The 18,156-nt window shown below is 37.8% G+C and overlaps 1 protein-coding gene across 1 annotated transcript; it reads left to right on the top strand.

The window, feature by feature from the left end:
• The first annotated feature begins 2,919 nt into the window (after window positions 1–2,919).
• LOC139134840 (insulin-like growth factor-binding protein complex acid labile subunit) lies at window positions 2,920–11,722 on the top strand. The gene is made up of 2 exons (XM_070701900.1): window positions 2,920–3,018; window positions 6,130–11,722. The coding sequence occupies exon 2, from the start codon at window positions 6,167–6,169 to the stop codon at window positions 8,861–8,863; it is 2,697 nt and encodes an 898-aa protein (XP_070558001.1). The 5' UTR covers window positions 2,920–3,018; window positions 6,130–6,166; the 3' UTR covers window positions 8,864–11,722.
• The last annotated feature ends 6,434 nt before the right edge of the window (window positions 11,723–18,156 follow it).

Genomic DNA, 18,156 nt, shown 5'->3' with positions numbered 1-18,156 from the left:
GTGTATGCATGTGGTATTGCATTACTCTGGTATCCCTTATTTTTCACTTCGCTGTCTATTTCGCCGATTAAAACTAGCCAACAACAGCACTGTTGCGGTTAGACCCAATGGGAAACGGAAAATGTGTAGTACTCCAGTCTCAAACATCAGACAAACTTGAAAACAGTCCCCCTTACTTTGAACGTAGTCTAAATTAGGACATATAATATATCTTAAATACATTAAAATGTGAATATACCTATATGAAAGTATTACTGAAAGTTCAGAGGCGAAAGGGTTTTTATAATCGTTATTGCAATTCGTGCCTGCAATAACGTCTAATCTTCCAAATAACGGTAGCACAAATATGACGGAGGATGCACAAAGCATTCTACGAACAATTTGAAAATAAGGAGGCCATTTGGTACTTTCTTGCCATTCTTTGACTACAATATGACTTGTGGCAAGAATATTGGTTTCACCGTAATTTACAGATACCTGAATGAGACCCACCCTATTCGTACACGGTATAGAGTAAAGAAGTGATCGATAAAGATTTCACACAGCAATAAAATTTATGTAACGGTTACCGTGACAGAAAACGACAAACATCCACAGGCATGATCTGCAAGCCTGACAGATTAGCTAAAATGCATCTCCTTCAAGAAAGAAACATGTACGTATGCGAGTGACTAGTGAAATATTGGCCGTATCAGTAAAGGGATTTTAACTCCTATTTTCCCTTCCCCATCCGATATGTACACCCCTCCGTCTTCCGTCTACGTATAACCAGTGACAAACCTGTGACTCCGGCGGTTTTGATCGGAGTCACGTCTGCGTATACCCTTACATGACTTAATCTTTCAGTCTAGGTCTTCTTCAACCAACTATTTTGCCCCCTGAGATAAACCCTGCACCACAAATACAAGGCGTTATGGTGTTAATGTTTACCTCAAGCATTGACCGATTAGAATCGACCGGCAATGTTTCTCATGTGATAAAAAAAAAGTCAATCTTAGCTTTGTAAGGTTATTCCATGTTCAAATGAAAAATCAGGTTAGTTTCCCATGTCTTTCTCTTGTGTCATCATGTTAGATTTCCAGGCCATGTATCTGGAAGTCGACAACAAATATTTCGCATAATTTTCCCACGGTTATATCCCTAGAGTTTATCTTACTAAAAAATCACAATTCCCAAGTTTCTCCTCCCCTTCAAGTTTCTTGTCACGAGTTCTCGTTACTGTTGATTTTTAATATAATGAGACTTTGAAATACGCGAATTATGCCAAGTCCATTATATCCTGAAGTAAACAAACGCATCTTTTTTGCTCTACTTAGCATATTGATACGTCTGTGCTTTTAAAGCCCCACTAGCTGTAACTTTTAGCATTATTTTCATGATTTTACTTTCAAGCTAAAATAAGTTTGATAGAATGTCCTAATTTAGGTGAGTGTATACACTTATTATTAACTGCCAGCTGGGACTGTATGTGTAATTTTGAACATGATAAGCTTACACTGCGATTAAATGTTTGCCCAAACATTGAATTGTAGCCCAATGCCAAAAAGCAAAAACCGTGGACGCTGTGCATCTGCACTGAAATCTTCACATAAAGTGCACAGAGAGTAGTCTAATGTAATGCATAGGGGTGAATGTTTTCAACTGTGACATTGTATGTTCTGTTTCCTTTTGCGGGAAATCAAAATAATCGTCAGAAGTTGAATTCAACTGTCAAACGTTTCACAAGGAATGGTTTCCCAATGCAGTAAAAACCCATATAGTATCCCTTCAGAGGGTAGAATTCAGAGAAACCAGGAGAGAACATGAAGATACTTTGAGGTCTACAAATTTCAAGAGTTACAGCTAGTGGGACTTTAAACACGTCAATCCCGATCCCGGTCCTAAATAAATGTTCATGCCTTACGGACTTTGATGTTTGCAGTGACACATATCTCGCCAGTACTGTTCTGTTGTCCCAGTCGGCTTTCGATGGTGTATCAACAGCGCAAAAGCTTGTTTCCTTTTCAGTATGATGGCGTTCTCATTTACCTTAAGGTAGAAAGCCCCTCGGTGACAGACATTCGGACTCTCAAACTTTAACAATTCTTTTCTGATACACCACTTGTGGGGGTTCATTTTCACCTTCCATCAAGCAGCATGAGATATGCGTCATCTGAACCATCAAGAAATCGGAAGTTGGTATCGTTGCATACAATAAGTACAATTTTCATGATTGTTGGGGATCAGGATTGTAACGATCAATCCTTGGACAAACAGTGAAAACTAATTATCTTTCGTACAATCTTCTTTGTTTTCATCCAAAAGTGCTTTGTAGACAGCTGTAATGTTTTCTGTTGACAGGTCTTACCGTAGTCATCTCCACTGATTTCAAAAAAAATTACTTTGTCTTAATTTGTTATTTGAAGACTCTGTTTTTCTGATTATCATTGGGACCATGATCAAGATCCAAATTGCGTTTTTGTGTCAAAATTAGGAGAAGGAAATTACTTTCTTGAACAAATAACTTCTCGGCCTGTTTCCTCGTTGAGATATTCTTACATTTCCTCTCGAAAGCTGATACTGGCATTTTGTATTCATACCTATTCGTTAAAACAGAGAGTGGCTATCTATATTTAGTATATGCAAATTAGGCCTATTTGTAACACCTAGACCACTCTTTACTTTTAATATGTGATTTATTTGAAATTTAAAGATATGAAAATGAAAAGTGACAATACTTTAGATCGTATTGCGTTTTAGGTACATGGAGACTTGACTTTAACTTTTCGGGCGACAATCAGCCTTGCCTTGTACAAATGTGTTCGTTAACTCTATGAGAGGTTTTGCCTGGCGAATTGCCAAATTATTAATTTCACAACATGTCATCTCTTTCCGTACATACTCCACCCACCATGTCACTGTTATTTAAGGTCTGAACAAGGAAAAAGGAAGCCAAAAAGAGCTTTACCTTTTAGGAAGACATATCGTGATGGATTCTGATCTACTGCCTCAGAGAACACGAATGTAAAGAGGGAAAAGGTAGGTGTAAATATGAAACATTTCTACATTCTTTATTCACCTATCCCTGAACTTAAGGCCTAAATATAATTTCAACTTACACACAAACAGTCAAGAAGCTATTAAGGACGATATGCCCCATTCCCCATATGTTGTTATGACAGTATATTTCCATTGACGTAAACCTCTCGTAGGCATGCTGCATGGTTTTCTCGTCATTGTATGTAGCGCATGGCAAGTAACTTAAAATAGAGTTTCACCTCAGAAGGGGTGAAACGAGACCCTTAGCTAGAAACGAAGTCTTTTAATGCAATAAGTGTACAAATGCGTAAAAAGTTGCGCGTATTTACAGTATTTTATAACAGATTTGTCACAAATTTGCAAAAACCTTCGCAGCTTAGCGCTTGAGAAGCATTTACCTGTTAGATCAAAATGAGAATCTGTTCCCCTGTTGTTTGACATTGTAGTGTAACTTAAAATAACCCTAATTTAGGCAAAGTTAATTTAACAATCAAGTGAAGTATTTTAGCCTTTCCCGGTCGAAATTGTATTTCCTTTCCATGTGGTTTTGGAGATCAGAAGTTGATTGTAATTCGACAAGTTAGTGACAGTTTTGAAGAGAGATACACCGTACACGCATGATCATCATCATCTTCATCATCAACATAATTATCATCATCATCATCATCATCATCATCATCATCATCATCATCGTCATCATCATCATCATCATCATCATCATCATCACTTGTGTACTCCAGCCTTTGCCGTAGTTCCATTTAAGTTACCATCTGGAAAAATTACTTTGTCAGGTGTACTCAAACAGCAGTGAAAGCAGAAAGGGAGATCGCGGATTTGCCAATTTTTTCCCAAATACTGTATGTCCCTAAAATGCACGGATGCCAGTTTCTTCGGTCTCGGAGGTGACGAGGGGAAATAGCGGGGGGGGGGGGGGGGTTGTTAACCCTGTTTTTGATTACGGTTATTAGATTTGCGTACATGGAAACTTGACTCTAACTTTTCGCTCGACGATCCCCTTGCCTTGTACAAATGTGTTCGTTAACTCTATGGTTTTTGTTTTGCCTGGCGAATTTCCAAATTCTTAAGTTCACAGTATGCAGTCTCTTTCCGTTCATATTCCACCCACCATGTCACTGTAATTTAAGGTCTGGACAAGGAAAAAGGAAGCAAAAAAGAAACTTTAGTAAGACATGTCGTCATGAATTCTGATATACTGCCCTTTATTCACTTATCCCTGACCGTAAGGCCTAAGTCTAATTTCATGTACACAACAGGCAAGAAACTTCTCAGGACAATTAACCCAATTCCCCTTATTTTGTTACGATAGTAATTTTCCAATGAAGTAAATCTTTCGCACACCTGCAGCATTGTTTGCTCGTAATTATATGTCATCTAATGACAAGTGACGTAAAATGGAACTTCGCCGCAGAAAAACAACTGCCCTAGCTAGAAAGACACATTCTATTAATGCTTTCAAAATTCCAATGCGGAAAACGTAGTGCGTATTTACAGTATTTAAAACAGACATCACAAATTTGCAAAGTGTTCACAGGTAAAGGTTAAGAAGTATTTGCCTGTTAGATCAAAATGAGAACGTGTCCCATTGTCTTTGGCATTTCAGTATAACTGAAAATGATCTCTTATCGAAGCAAAGTTGATTTAACAATCAATTATCCATCGGTGAAATATTTTTTGCATTTCCTAGTCGAGATTGTCTTCCTTTCCATGTGTTTGAAGATCTGAATTTGACTGTAATTCGACAGTTTTATGACGGATTTGAAGAGAGATAAACCATTATCATTATTGTCATCATCGACATTATCATCATGATCATCATAGTCCTCGTCGTCATCGTCATTTCATCACCATCGTCGCCGTCGTCTTCATGATTACCATGATCATCATCATCGCAGTCGTCACCATCCTCGTCATCATCATTGCTATTGTACCTCGGTTGTACCGTATTTTAGCATTTACTGACCACACTTGACAAAGCCGTTTTCGGCGTGGTCAATATTATGTACATTATACGTTGTATTGGACACACCGTGAACTGCTGCGTCGAGTGCGACTCGAGTCGTATGCGCACGCGTTTACAGCCATGTACAGCAGATCGCAAAGAGAACACAACTAATCTGAATCCATTACAGTGATTTTTCAAGTATTTCATAGCGGTCAGGAATTTAAACCCTGATCCATTACCAAACTGCTTTTAATTTTAACGTTCTTACTTGCTGAGATTAAACACCTTATCCGCGTTTGTCTCAGCTTTATCCTCCAGAATTGGAGATTAAAGAAACTACAGAAACGGCCTTTTCTGCTTCATATCTGGACATTTTACTTGAATTTGACTCTAATGGTCACCTTTCTACTAGGCTATATGACAAGAGAGATGATTTTAACTTTAGTATCATCAATTTTCCACACCTCATAAGTAATATTCCACTCTCACCAGCTTATGGGGTATATATTTCCCAGCTTATTCGATATGCTAGAGCATGCACTTCATATGATGATTTTGTAGAGAGACATGGCCATCTCTCTTACAAACTATTAAATCAAGGTTACACCAGAGCAAGACTTGTCTCTACATTCAAACGCTTTTTTGGCAGGTATCGCAAGCTGGTAGATAAATACAATATCTCTCTTCGACAAATGATCACTGATGGCATCGGTGACATTGGGCCTTAGTTAGTGACCACTACCTATCTGACTTATAGATTGATATATGGCGGGTGCCACATGTGGGGCAGGATGCGCTTACTATTTTCGAAACACCTGACATCACTTCTTGGTCTTCTGACCAGAGGTCCATATATCTTTCTTTCATGAATATGACTTTGTTTGTGTACCGTCTATTTACTGTCTGTTCTGTGCTGTTTTGTGTCTATGTTTACAACTATTGTCTTGCGAATTCCGACCTACTGTCATTGGATTATGGATTGGTATGATTGCGATTATTTTTCGTACACAAACAAAGAAAGGTGAACACAGCAAGTTGCAAAAGGGTCTTGTTTGATCAGAAAATGATGCCACACTCTTTTACACTATGGAAGTCAGGAGCTGTGACACTCTACAAAGTAACCAAATGTTTGTGCTTTCTGTCAACAGACAAATTTGTAGGAAAGGCATTTCTACACTGGCCACCATGGTTCGATACTCAACTCAGTCGTTGGTGGCGCTGTTCATACTTATATACCTCACAGCAACGAAGTGTTGTCCTCAAACGTGTAGATGTCAGTCAAAACTTTCGAAGCGATCCTGGTTGTGGTTAAGATCTAACGGCGAGGTCGACTGCAGTCGTAGATCCCTGACTGCGTTACCGTTAGGCATCAAAGCAGAAACTGTGAATCTTGATCTTAGTTACAATGACATAACCACACTTCTACCAGAAGCATTCAGTTCCCTGTCACGGCTGAAGTACCTACACCTGAAGAACAATGCCATTTCTGTCATTTCATCCAGAGCATTTCATGGACTGATCAGTCTAGAGAAATTATATATTGACTACAATGACGTCATTACATTACCCGAAAATGTGTTCAGTTCTCTGTCACGGCTGAAGTACTTATACCTAGGGAAAAATGCCATTTCTGTCATTTCATCCGGAGCATTTCATGGACTGACCAGTCTAGAGAAGTTATACCTTGACTACAATGACGTCATTACATTACCCGAAAATGTGTTCAGTTCCCTGACACGGCTGAAGCACTTATACCTGAACGATAACGCGATTTCGACGATTTCATCCAAAGCATTCACTGGCCTAAGCAATCTCTACGAATTAACAATTTCATACAATGAAATCACTTCCTTGCCAGCGAGTATCTTTCACAACTTGCAAAATCTCCATCGCTTAGAAATGGATCACAACAAAATATCGAGTGTACCGATCGAGGTATTGCGTAGCCTACCTTCATTGCAGCATTTATACTTGTCGAACAACCTGTTAACAGATGTATCGACTCTGAACGATTTACCAAATCTTCGATCCTTGAAGTTAGATGGTAACTGTCTCAAGGTATTGCAAGACGGCGTGTTCGAAAAACTAACGAAGCTAAGAAGCCTATACTTAAAACGCTGTTGCATCGAAACTGTATTTCCTTCCACGTTTCGGGGACTATCCAACATGACAGAGTTGTTTCTAGACTACAACAAATTGATAGCAATACCAACTACAATATTCGATGATATGCAAAATCTACGTCGCTTAGGAATGGATGGCAACAAAATATCATCACTACCCGACACAATATATCAGACACTGAACAAATTACGCACATTGAGCTTTAACGGCAATAACCTGACAACTTTACCCTTCGGCATTTTCGACGGTTCGAATAAGCTTAACGTGTCGAGTGTAACGCAAAAGAAAATAACCTCATTGCGATATTTGGACTTGGGGAACAACCTGTTAACAAATGTGCGGACTGTGTACGGTTTACCAAAGCTTGAAACTTTGACTCTAGATGGTAACTGTATCAAGAAATTGCAAGACGGAGTATTCAAAAGACTGACAAAGTTAAGATTCCTAAAGCTACAAAGCTGCTGCATCAAAACTGTATTTCACTCAACATTTCGGAAACTATCCAACACAATGGAGCTGGTTCTGGACAACAACAAATTGGAAACATTACCATCTACTCTATTCAATGATATGCACAGCCTGAAAAGATTGTATCTCCGACACAATCGTCTAACACATTTGCCATCCAACATATTCACTGGTTTGCCTTTAGTAGAATTAGAGCTCGATCACAACAAACTGCACCATCCTCCAGTAATTTTGTCTTTAAATGAACTTCACTTCCTATCTCTGTCACATAACGACATAGGAATTATTCCCGACAACTTTTCAAATCCAAATATTGACATTTGGAACTTAGATTTTAGTTTCAATAAGCTAAGCAGGATTCCAAAATTTAATTTTACGTCAGGAAATTCAATCAAATTTAGGGGGAATCCCATAAGTCGAATCGGTCCCGACGCATTCAGCTGGATATCTGCGGAGGACGTGTATATAGATCTGGCAGAAATGGGCCTTTCATACATTAGTGATGGCGCTTTTAGGGGCATGACTCTGGCAAACCGCATATATATTGACCTCTCATGGAACCAGCTGTCATTCCTGTCAGACTCGCTTATATTTAACATTCTATCAAGCGATGGCGAACAACTCATCGACCTTCGTTTTTACGGCAATCCTTGGGCATGTGATTGCCGCCTGCGTGGACTACGTCAGTTGATTGAGAATTATAGAGTTTCAGAGACCATTGATGATCCGTTTTGGCGATTTGGAGGACCATTTGAGTCGATTGAGGACTATGGAGAGGGCATTCTTATTTCGTCTTGGGGGTTTATATGCCGAACACCACAGATCTACGCTGGTTTCAATGTCATGGACATGTCACCAGAAACTTTCATATGTACTGTTCCCGAATTCGCTGAACGTGTGGGAGTGACTAGTGTCGATGAAGGCGATACAGCAGAACTAAATTGTAGAGCAACAGGTGTGCCCGAACCAAGCGTTTATTGGATAACCCCTGGTGGAAATCTTGTGAATGGAACTATCTACAATGATACGATGGGAGTTTATGAAGAGCTGCGAATGAACAGTCAGGGCACCCTCTTTATAACCTCATCTCGAACGGAACATTCCGGAACCTACGTCTGTATAGCAACGAACATGAAGGGCACCGCAGCTAAAGTTATTATTGTACGTGTGAATTCAAGGATGACATCCTCCATCACGAATATTACGAAGCCCGTTGACGAGAGCTCAACAATATCTACCAACATCGTGGAGGGAAGAAGATTCCAAAATACCGACACAAACTTTCCATAGCAACTTAAATTGCAGGTTTAGTGACTGGAACATTCGTTGGAGGTTCTATATTCGTTGCGGGTTTAGTGATGCTTGTGTTAGTAGCACCTATAGAAAGGAACCGCATGGTTACGAATAAATATCAAGATCAAAATTCAAAGACCGAACTCAGATTTAGCGACTTGCAATAAGTCTTCAAAAGCCGATATGATCCCGAAGAGAGTCATGAAACTACTAATGATGATACTAGAAAGAACGTCACCGATCTCAGAAATGTCGGCGATGATGCAACAAAGCTGAAAAACACCAGATATATATGTAATCCGTTAACAAATACCTTGCCAACCTTTAGACACGCAATTCTAAGCACATGAAGATACAACGAAAATGGATGATTCGGAGTACACCTCTCTCACCGGACACTACAGCCCCTGAACATGTATAGGAAGCCATCAACAGGAAAAGGAATTTGCAAGATATGCTCAGAGTCAATCCGTAATAAGTCTGCCATACCATGTCCTCAAGTTTAACAGATAAGAGATTTTGAGTCAAAACATAATTTGATCGTGCACAACCAACGTAAAAGTGCACGAATCAATAGATCCAGAAATTACGCGTGTCTGAGACAATGCTTTCTGAAAAAAACGAGGTTTTCTTCGAATTCCACAATTAATTGTTTATTGTAGGAGAATACATTTGCATAGTATATGTGATACTGGTGGAACGCATTTCTGCACGGCTGGTCATTAAATTCTATATCTCCCTGTCAGAGCAAAAATAGGATTTTGGCAATGTCGTCTCTCAAATGTAAAAGTATGCATTTTGCTATGCTCCTGAATGTTTTAATTGTGCGGTTTGTTGTCAATCGCAGGTAAGGCCAGAGAGAAAAAAAGTATTGTTTCCTGGATTGCTGTCGGCAAAGGTACAGAGGCGGCGATCGAATTTTTAATTTTTTGACGAACCAGCAAAATCTGCCACTAGTTACATGTACATTGTGACTGATGACTTGTAGTTTAGATTTATAAATTGTCCACCATAATATACGTTACAATACGGGCAGTGTTGAAAGAAATCCTTTCATGTTCCTTGGTCAGATTAGCTGCTACTTGTAATATAGCTCAGTGAATGTCAAAATTAGATCTCCAAGTTCGCTTAAATGAAGTTTCCCTTTCTTCCTTGCTTGATATACATTGATGCTATTCGTTTACTTAAGGTAGTATGCTCCTCGAAAGTGAATGACTTAAACTTTTGTTCAAACTTTCCTCAATGAAATTTACAACTATCCTCATATCAAATCAAGAATGAATATCAGGGGTCACCGTGCAAAGTTTGGCACTAGAGAAACAAGTTACCTAACATTTACTGGATGTTGAAATTCAAAATGGCCGCCGTCTCTGTGTTTACCCAATGGGGATGGATACAATTTTCGATTTTCGAGAAATTAAGACAGTGAAAATGGTCCCTAATCCGGAGTTTCAAAATGGGTCCCAACAAGCCGTAGATTAATAAAAAGAGGATAATCCGAATATCTGTCCCTGAGGCGCATTCTACCTTAACAACAAAAAATAACCACAAACCAAGTAATTTAGCTTATAAGCGGATCGAAGAAGAGTGATTCCACCATCATCCGTTGATGTAACTATGCAATCTTTCTAGCAACTTATAATTATGCATGGCATGATAAAGGTATCAATTGCATTCGACATTATATCATAGATTTCGTTACCTGGTAATGTACCTATCGTCTTATAACTTTATTTATTCGTAATTCACCGTGAGTAGCGTCTCACAATTGCGCTACATATTCCAAATTTTCAAGGTATATGACAATTATGATCTGGATATTGAGCAAAGACGATAGTCTCCGACAGCGTTACTATCTTGTCTTTTACACAATGGAATAGTAAGACTATTACAGACATCGATATAAGATGTATGTCATTGTCACCGTTTGAAACTAACGTTAATATGTATTTCTGTCCTTCTCTATAACGTTTATCTTCATACGTACATTGCATCGATTGAATTGTTTGTATGGGGTTGGTTTGGTAACTACAGTTAAACAGATTTTTCATCACCGGTTAACGACTTCGGAACAATTATCTTATGGTGTTTTAACTGATATTCTACAATATGTAATAAGTTCATTTATCCAGGTATTAAAGTAAATATACGTCTCCTCATGTTAAATTGATGTTATTTCTTAATCAAATATCCCTGGACAGATTTACAGTTATGTCTTATTTTCACTGAATTTACAAAAACACATTGATTTTCACTGAGTTTACAAAAAGACACTGGTGACGTTTACGACGTCCTATACAGTTATCTTCACTGTGATATATTGTAGAACGATTCCTTTAATTAACAAGTTTATATTACATCATGTCAATTAAAGTTACTAGAATATTCTAATAATACTTTATTACTCAAGATAAATAAAGTTGAAAAAGTGTAAACTAGAAGGTACTGTTCGAGTTGCTAATAAATATTCACGTAAAACAATGGAGAGATATATCATAGATGCACAGTGAAGCCTTTAAAAGAGAGAAAGTTTGTTCAATTTCAAATATCACGTACGTGTAGGCATGCTTGGATGATTTGTCTATCGTAGTGTGGGTTTATTAACAGTTGCATTTCGAGAATTTCCTATCCAACTTATCAATAATTAATGGATGTTTTAAATGTTGAAAGGAATGTTGCATCGATCGGTGTACTTGAAGTAATTTGCGAGTTTTGTAAAAGACGACATGTTATAATTTGAAACAATACAGGAAAACAGTCATACGACGATCACATATATGGACCAAGTATCACCAAGACTTGTCAAGAGACTGTGAGCTTATCGATGAATGAAATAAAGGAACATGTTTCATCAAATCGTAGCTGCGTTTTTAATTGCATGAACTGATTAAACGCGTTGACAATTTCTGATCTGTTTGACGGGTGATGAGCACGTGATTGTGTATGTCGTTAGATATATTATGAGCATTCGTGTCGCTAGTGTAGAATGTAAAAACTCTGCCTTTTATAGTTAGCAATATATACGCCGACTTTGACTTTAAGTTATAATGTAAGAGTATTGGAGTGAATTTCTGGCGTGAAATGTTATATATATATATACACACACACATATATATATAATGAGATTTTTTCTCGATCTGAGACACTGCGCGAGTTGTGTGATATCGCGAATATAGCACTGTTATTTTCACACCGCCACCAATCAGATCGCTGTATTTTCATCATTAATATACACGTAAAATAAATAACGTGACACGGTATCTGGAATTCGAGTTTTTAACACTGCAAAAGACGTCACTGATGATTCGTGGGGAGTAGAAAACTTAATCGACTCTATCTTGGTGACATTGTACCCAAAGTCGTTTCAACGACAAAATGATTATTTTATTCAGGTGGATACAGCCGTCTAAGGTTTAACTACATAAACATCAAATTAAAGTACTTACGGAACTTGCGGCAAAACTTCAAGCGTTATTTCAGGGCAAAACTTCAACCGTTATTTCAACAGGCCCCAGTGGAATAGTGTGTCCTACATCACCAGGGCCACAAATCTCTAAGACAATGCTACTCCTTACACATAAGTCAGCTGAAGTCTGCAGTAGTAAAGTCGATACTCACACATTCCCGTTAGTCAGTTCCAGCTTCATTCATAGCAGTTTGAATGATCTTCACAGAGTGAGATTTCGTGCTTGGAGTTGTATTTACTTTAATTGAAGTACAACCAAGGCTGAAGTGCACAGAACCCATGAAACGAGCGTAGGCATGTAAGGAAGACAGGGCCGATGTTTCTAGGGTGTGCCCAAGTATTAAGTTTTAATAGTTTTGAAAATTATATTACTTAACGGTCTATCTAAGTAGGAATGCCAACACTATATTATATGTATTTCCAAACGTACAACCGAAACTTATTTGTTACCCAAACAAAAACGAACAAACAAACAAACCTAAAACTCATCTGCGAAAGAAAGACAAACAAAGGGCCAAAATGCTTCACAAGTAGGCTCAAAAAATCAGTCACGAACGGGCTTCAGTCACAGTGCAGCATTACAGTTTCCGTTTCGGAGTTTCCGTAGTCTACCAACGTTATGCTGGATCTTAAAACATGGAAAGTTAGAAGAGAAAGGCTTGGTGAAGTTAGCGTACAAGATTGTAAAGTTCGACCATTATGTAAACAACCACAAGACATTTCATGACTAATTAAAATATTGGGACACGTATCGGTTTATGAGTATGACGTTTTAATCTATAAATTGTTCTTTGTAAAATGTGATGATGTAGTCTTTCCCTGTGATATTAACTTTCTTAATAGATACTGTCTTTCTTTGAATGCTTATTTTAAGTCCAGGACTTCATTTCTGTGCGACTTTTCAATATTTTATACAACACAACCATAAACGCCACCGTACCACCACCTTTCAGCGCTACAACAACGACAGTACCGACATTAGCATCTTCACCACCACAACAGCTACCAAGTTTGTTTTCACAAGTTTTGACAGAGCGTGTCGTTGCTATACGTTTCTAAATCGTCATTTGATCATAAAAAAGAATATTAGGTACTTGTTACCAAATGGTTTATTAATGATTATTCAATGCGTAAACACATAAATGTATTGATTTAAGAAAACAAGTAAAATATATCATATTCAATACAATGAAAAATTTAAAACATCATCAATAAATTATCCAATATCTTTACTATATCTCATTTGAAAATACTTTTAGTTATTCAAACTCTTATCTAAATTTAGACACGGAACATTTTTGATCAAACTAAAGTTGTATCGTTTCTATTTCCTCGTAGAGAGATCAATTATTTCCTTCAAAGCCACACTGATAATACTTTTATCATCTCACTGTCACAAACTAAGCACCAAATTTCATGAATCTGAAATTTTGAGCCAATCATAGTCATTATCAAAGATTTTCACCCGTTACGTGCCTAATTAGGCAAGGCCTGCAACTTATAGACTGAAAGATCCGTCGCTTGAGGGTGCGCTCTACCCTGGGGCGTAAAAAGCACCCTCGAGCGACGGATCTTTAAGTCTAATAACTGATGAATAGAATATAATACAAACGTATTTTTACTCACTTACGAAGCCCTCTTTGTTGTCGCTTCTGTTTAATACCTGGTAGAGGTAAAGGCTACATCCCTGCTTCAGTGCTACAATGACAAGCAACTGTCACATCATCCATGGTGCAGCTGGACGTACTACAGTGAAAGTTTCTTTTACTTTTACTATAGGGCAGTTAATATGGACTAGAACTTTGCTTGCCATCTCCTCAGACCGGTTTACACAGAGGCTTTATGTGCAATCTCTTTGAATATCTAATGATTTATTTCTATTTTCTGCTTGTCTTCTAAGTTTCAAACTACGTCGTAGAGGTGTCATTTTTAGCTCACGTGTTCACACACGTGACCTGATGTCGAAGCAATGCCTATCTGTCTGTGTATGTGTGTCTGTGTGTCTGTGTGTCTGTGTGTGCGTCTGTCCGTCTGTCTGTCTGTGCGCCAGATATCTCAAAAGCGGCTCTTCAGATCAGAATCAAATCTGGTACATAGATTGTTTCGCAAATGGCAAGAACTGATTAGTTTTTGGTGGGTGTGGCTTGCTTACTTTTGCTCATTTGCATAATTAATGATTTTAGAAAAAAACCGGATATACTTGGAGAACGATTGCACAAAACGTAATGACATTTGCTACAAATGTTGATCACACCAAGATATATAAGCCCTGAAAGATATAAATGGATGACGTGATACAATAAAGTGGTGATACAATATGACAGCAGTCAAAGAAATTTAGTATTTTCATTTCAGCTAATTACATATTTGTATACTTAATGACATTTAGAATTAATCTGTTGTGCATATTGTTCATTTTGTTGATCATAACACTTTCATTGAAGTTGCAAACATGTGGCAAAGTTTTAAAATATACACATAACTGCAGTATATCATGAAACACGTGAGGACTTTCAGCTCATATCTGATATTTGGTGTGTCTTGCAACAGATAGTAGTATTTATTCAATAAGTACTACAGGCCACCGGCCCAATGTACAAGCTTACAAATCAATACATAGCAAACACTTAGAGAGTCAAAGGTATATCCATGAATTGATACTGCCAAACAGATTTTCAGTCATAAAAGAGGCAAAACCATTTACAATCATAAATCTTGTAAAAACAATGCTCTTTTTTTCAAAAGCATGGAACAAGTATATCGCACAATTCCTTATAACTACTGGGTCTATAGCGTTCATAATTCTTATGAATTTATATCGTGATAGTGGCTGATCTGTAAAAAAACTTGGAATATATTGATTTCTGAGTTCTACATAAAGAGGACAAACGAAAAGGAAATGAAACTCATCTTCAATACTATCCATACACATCGGACGTTTCCTGTCCATTCTTTGAATTCCCAAGTGTCTTCCTTTTTCAATCATAAGAGAATGAGCAGAAATTCTAAATTTAAGTAATGCTGAACGAAATACAGGTTTCATGTCAATGGTGAGGTATGTTTCTAAGACCAAATCAGTTTTAAACAATTGGTAGCTAGACAATCTGTCCAGTGAAACTACCTTTTCACACCAATTTTGAAAATCAATGTCCAAGCATCGTTGCCGAAAAATACAAATAAATCTATTTTCATCTCCAACCCCCTGATTACACCACGTATCAGCAAATCCATATGTTAATAAAACTCTTTTAAGATTTTTTACCCAACATTCCTTGTTTGCCTCCGCCATAGTACACTGGAGGTGATAACACTGCAAAACATACCGATCAGCATTCATTTTCAAAATTCTCAGCCAATACTTTATCATCCTCACCACAGTCACTAAACGTATAGCCCTTAGAGTAGGGCGACCTAGCTCCCCTCTCACAGCTACGTGAATATACGATGAATGTGAAGAAAGTAAGAATTTACAGAACTTGATATGGACATTTTCAACAACTTTGGCTTCATGATAGCCCCATATTTCACATCCGTAATGTAAAATCGGTACAATCTTTGTATCAAATATTTGAGAGCACAGAGGAATTGGCACTTGGCCCGATTTTCTCAAATTAATCATCAAAGCATGGAGGGCCTTTGATGCTTGGTCTGCTAATTGTTCAATAGCCCTTGACCATAGGCCTCTTGAAGACAATTCCAATCCTAAATACATGTAAACATAATAAGACACGATCTCAACCGTCTGCTGACCATAGAACCATTTTTCATAGCTCCTCAGCACTCCACCATTTCTAAAGACAACAACTTTAGTTTTACTTAAATTAACCTTCAATTTGTTCTTGTCACAGTAAGTTTTTAATTTGGTAAGCAGACGTTGTAATCCTATTGCATTGTATGACATTAGTACGAGGTCGTCAGCAAAAAGAAGGTAAAAGAGTTTAATCATTCCGACTGAACATCCGACATCGTCACCTAAAATATGATCAACCCTTAGCTCTTCGTGCAAGTCATTTATGAAAAAGGAAAAAAGGAAAAGAGACAAGATACATCCCTGTCTGACACCTACAGGGCAATTGAAAAAGTCAGTCAGACCAGATGGTGTTAAAACACAAGATTTGACTTCTTGATACATGGAATACAATGAAAATGCGATACATGTTACCCTTTATACCTGCATTACCAAGTTTAAAGAATATGGCTGTTCTATTGACCTTATCAAAGGCTTTTTCAAAATCTACGAATGCGCAGTAAAAGCGACCCCTTTTAGTAGTTAAATATTTTTGGATGAGCGTGTGAATAATAAAAATATTATCTGTAGTACAGTAACCAGCTCTAAAGCCAGCTTGCTCCTCACTTCTATATTCACAAATATTGTCCCATTTACATAACCTGATATATAAAATTCTGGAAAAAATTTTACTTGCTATCGGGAGCAAAGATATACCACGATAGTTACTTGCCAACTGTCTCGATCCCTTTTTGGACACCGTGGTGCGAAGCACCAAAGGTGTCCTTTGTCGCCACAATGTCTGTGTGTGTGTCCGTCTGTCCGTCCGTCCGTCCGTCCGTCCGTCTGTCCGTCCGTAGACAGATTTTGTTCCACTCATAACTTAAGAACCCTTAGGTCCAATGTCATGCAATTTGGTATTTGGTATAATCATGATGAGACTTAGATCTGATTAAATTTTGGTGGGTGTGGCTTATTAATTAATTGCTCATTTGCATATTTTATGACTTTTTTCGTTCACGCAGATATCTCAGAGACGCCTGGAGCGATTTGGTTCAAACTTGGTACAATGATAGTACTCTACCTCATACAGATGCACGTTGATTTGTTCCAAAATGCGATCAAATTTGGCCGTGTTAGAGGACTTTTTAGTTTTCACCTCCATAGACTCCCATGTATAAGGCAGTCCATAGACTCCCATGTTTAAGGCAGTCCATAGACTCCCATGTATAAGGAAGTCCATAGACTCCCATGTATAAGGCAGTCCATAGACTCCCATGTATAAGGCAGTCCATAGACTCCCATGTATAAGGCCAAGAAAAATAAAAATTTAGTTTCTCATCGTATTCATATTGCAAAAAGGATGCAGTGACACAGTTTTTAGTCCCCAAAGATTAAGTCCAGGGGGCTCATAGATTGGGTCATGTCAGTCCGTTAGTCCATCCATGTGAGTCCATCCGTTCACGCAGATATCTCAGACGCTTTGACAAAATGTCACGTGACCTTTGACCTCGAATATACATATTTGTCCATAACTCAGTAACCACAAGTGCTAAACCTTTCATATATGGTATGATGGGACACCCTATGACGCCACATATTGTACCTCATTAATTATGTGCATATCTAATTTTGAGCAAGCCAATAGAGCTAGAGGTCTGATTTTTGGTATATATGGATAACTTAGGGATGGACCATTAGATCTTGGGAGGGGGGGGGGTGGTCAAAAACAGAAAAAAAATTTCAGAGCAGAAAGTTAGGAAAAAAAAATCTTCAAACTAGTTTGCAAAATAAAAAAAAAATAAATAAGAAGACAAAGGCGTAAAAAAAAATCTGCAAAAGTCTTTAAAATTTTGAATTTTTTTTAGATTTTACCGACAGTAAGCAACTTTCTGTATTTTTAATACATCCTCCCGGCACATTTTTAATTTTAATTTATACATTTAGAGTGACTGTATCCCTTATACTGGAAGTTGTGATTATCTTATCTTTTCAGGACTTTTGTATTCTGATCACTTGAAAATTATGAAATTATAGAGCCTGTTTTCTACTTGTTTCCTGCGTACAAACCAAGCAGGTACACTAGGTAAAACATTG

This window comes from Ptychodera flava, chromosome 6, assembly GCF_041260155.1.
Source record: "Ptychodera flava strain L36383 chromosome 6, AS_Pfla_20210202, whole genome shotgun sequence".
Taxonomy (NCBI): Eukaryota; Metazoa; Hemichordata; class Enteropneusta; family Ptychoderidae; genus Ptychodera; species Ptychodera flava.
This window is presented reverse-complemented; position numbering and strand designations above follow the sequence as displayed.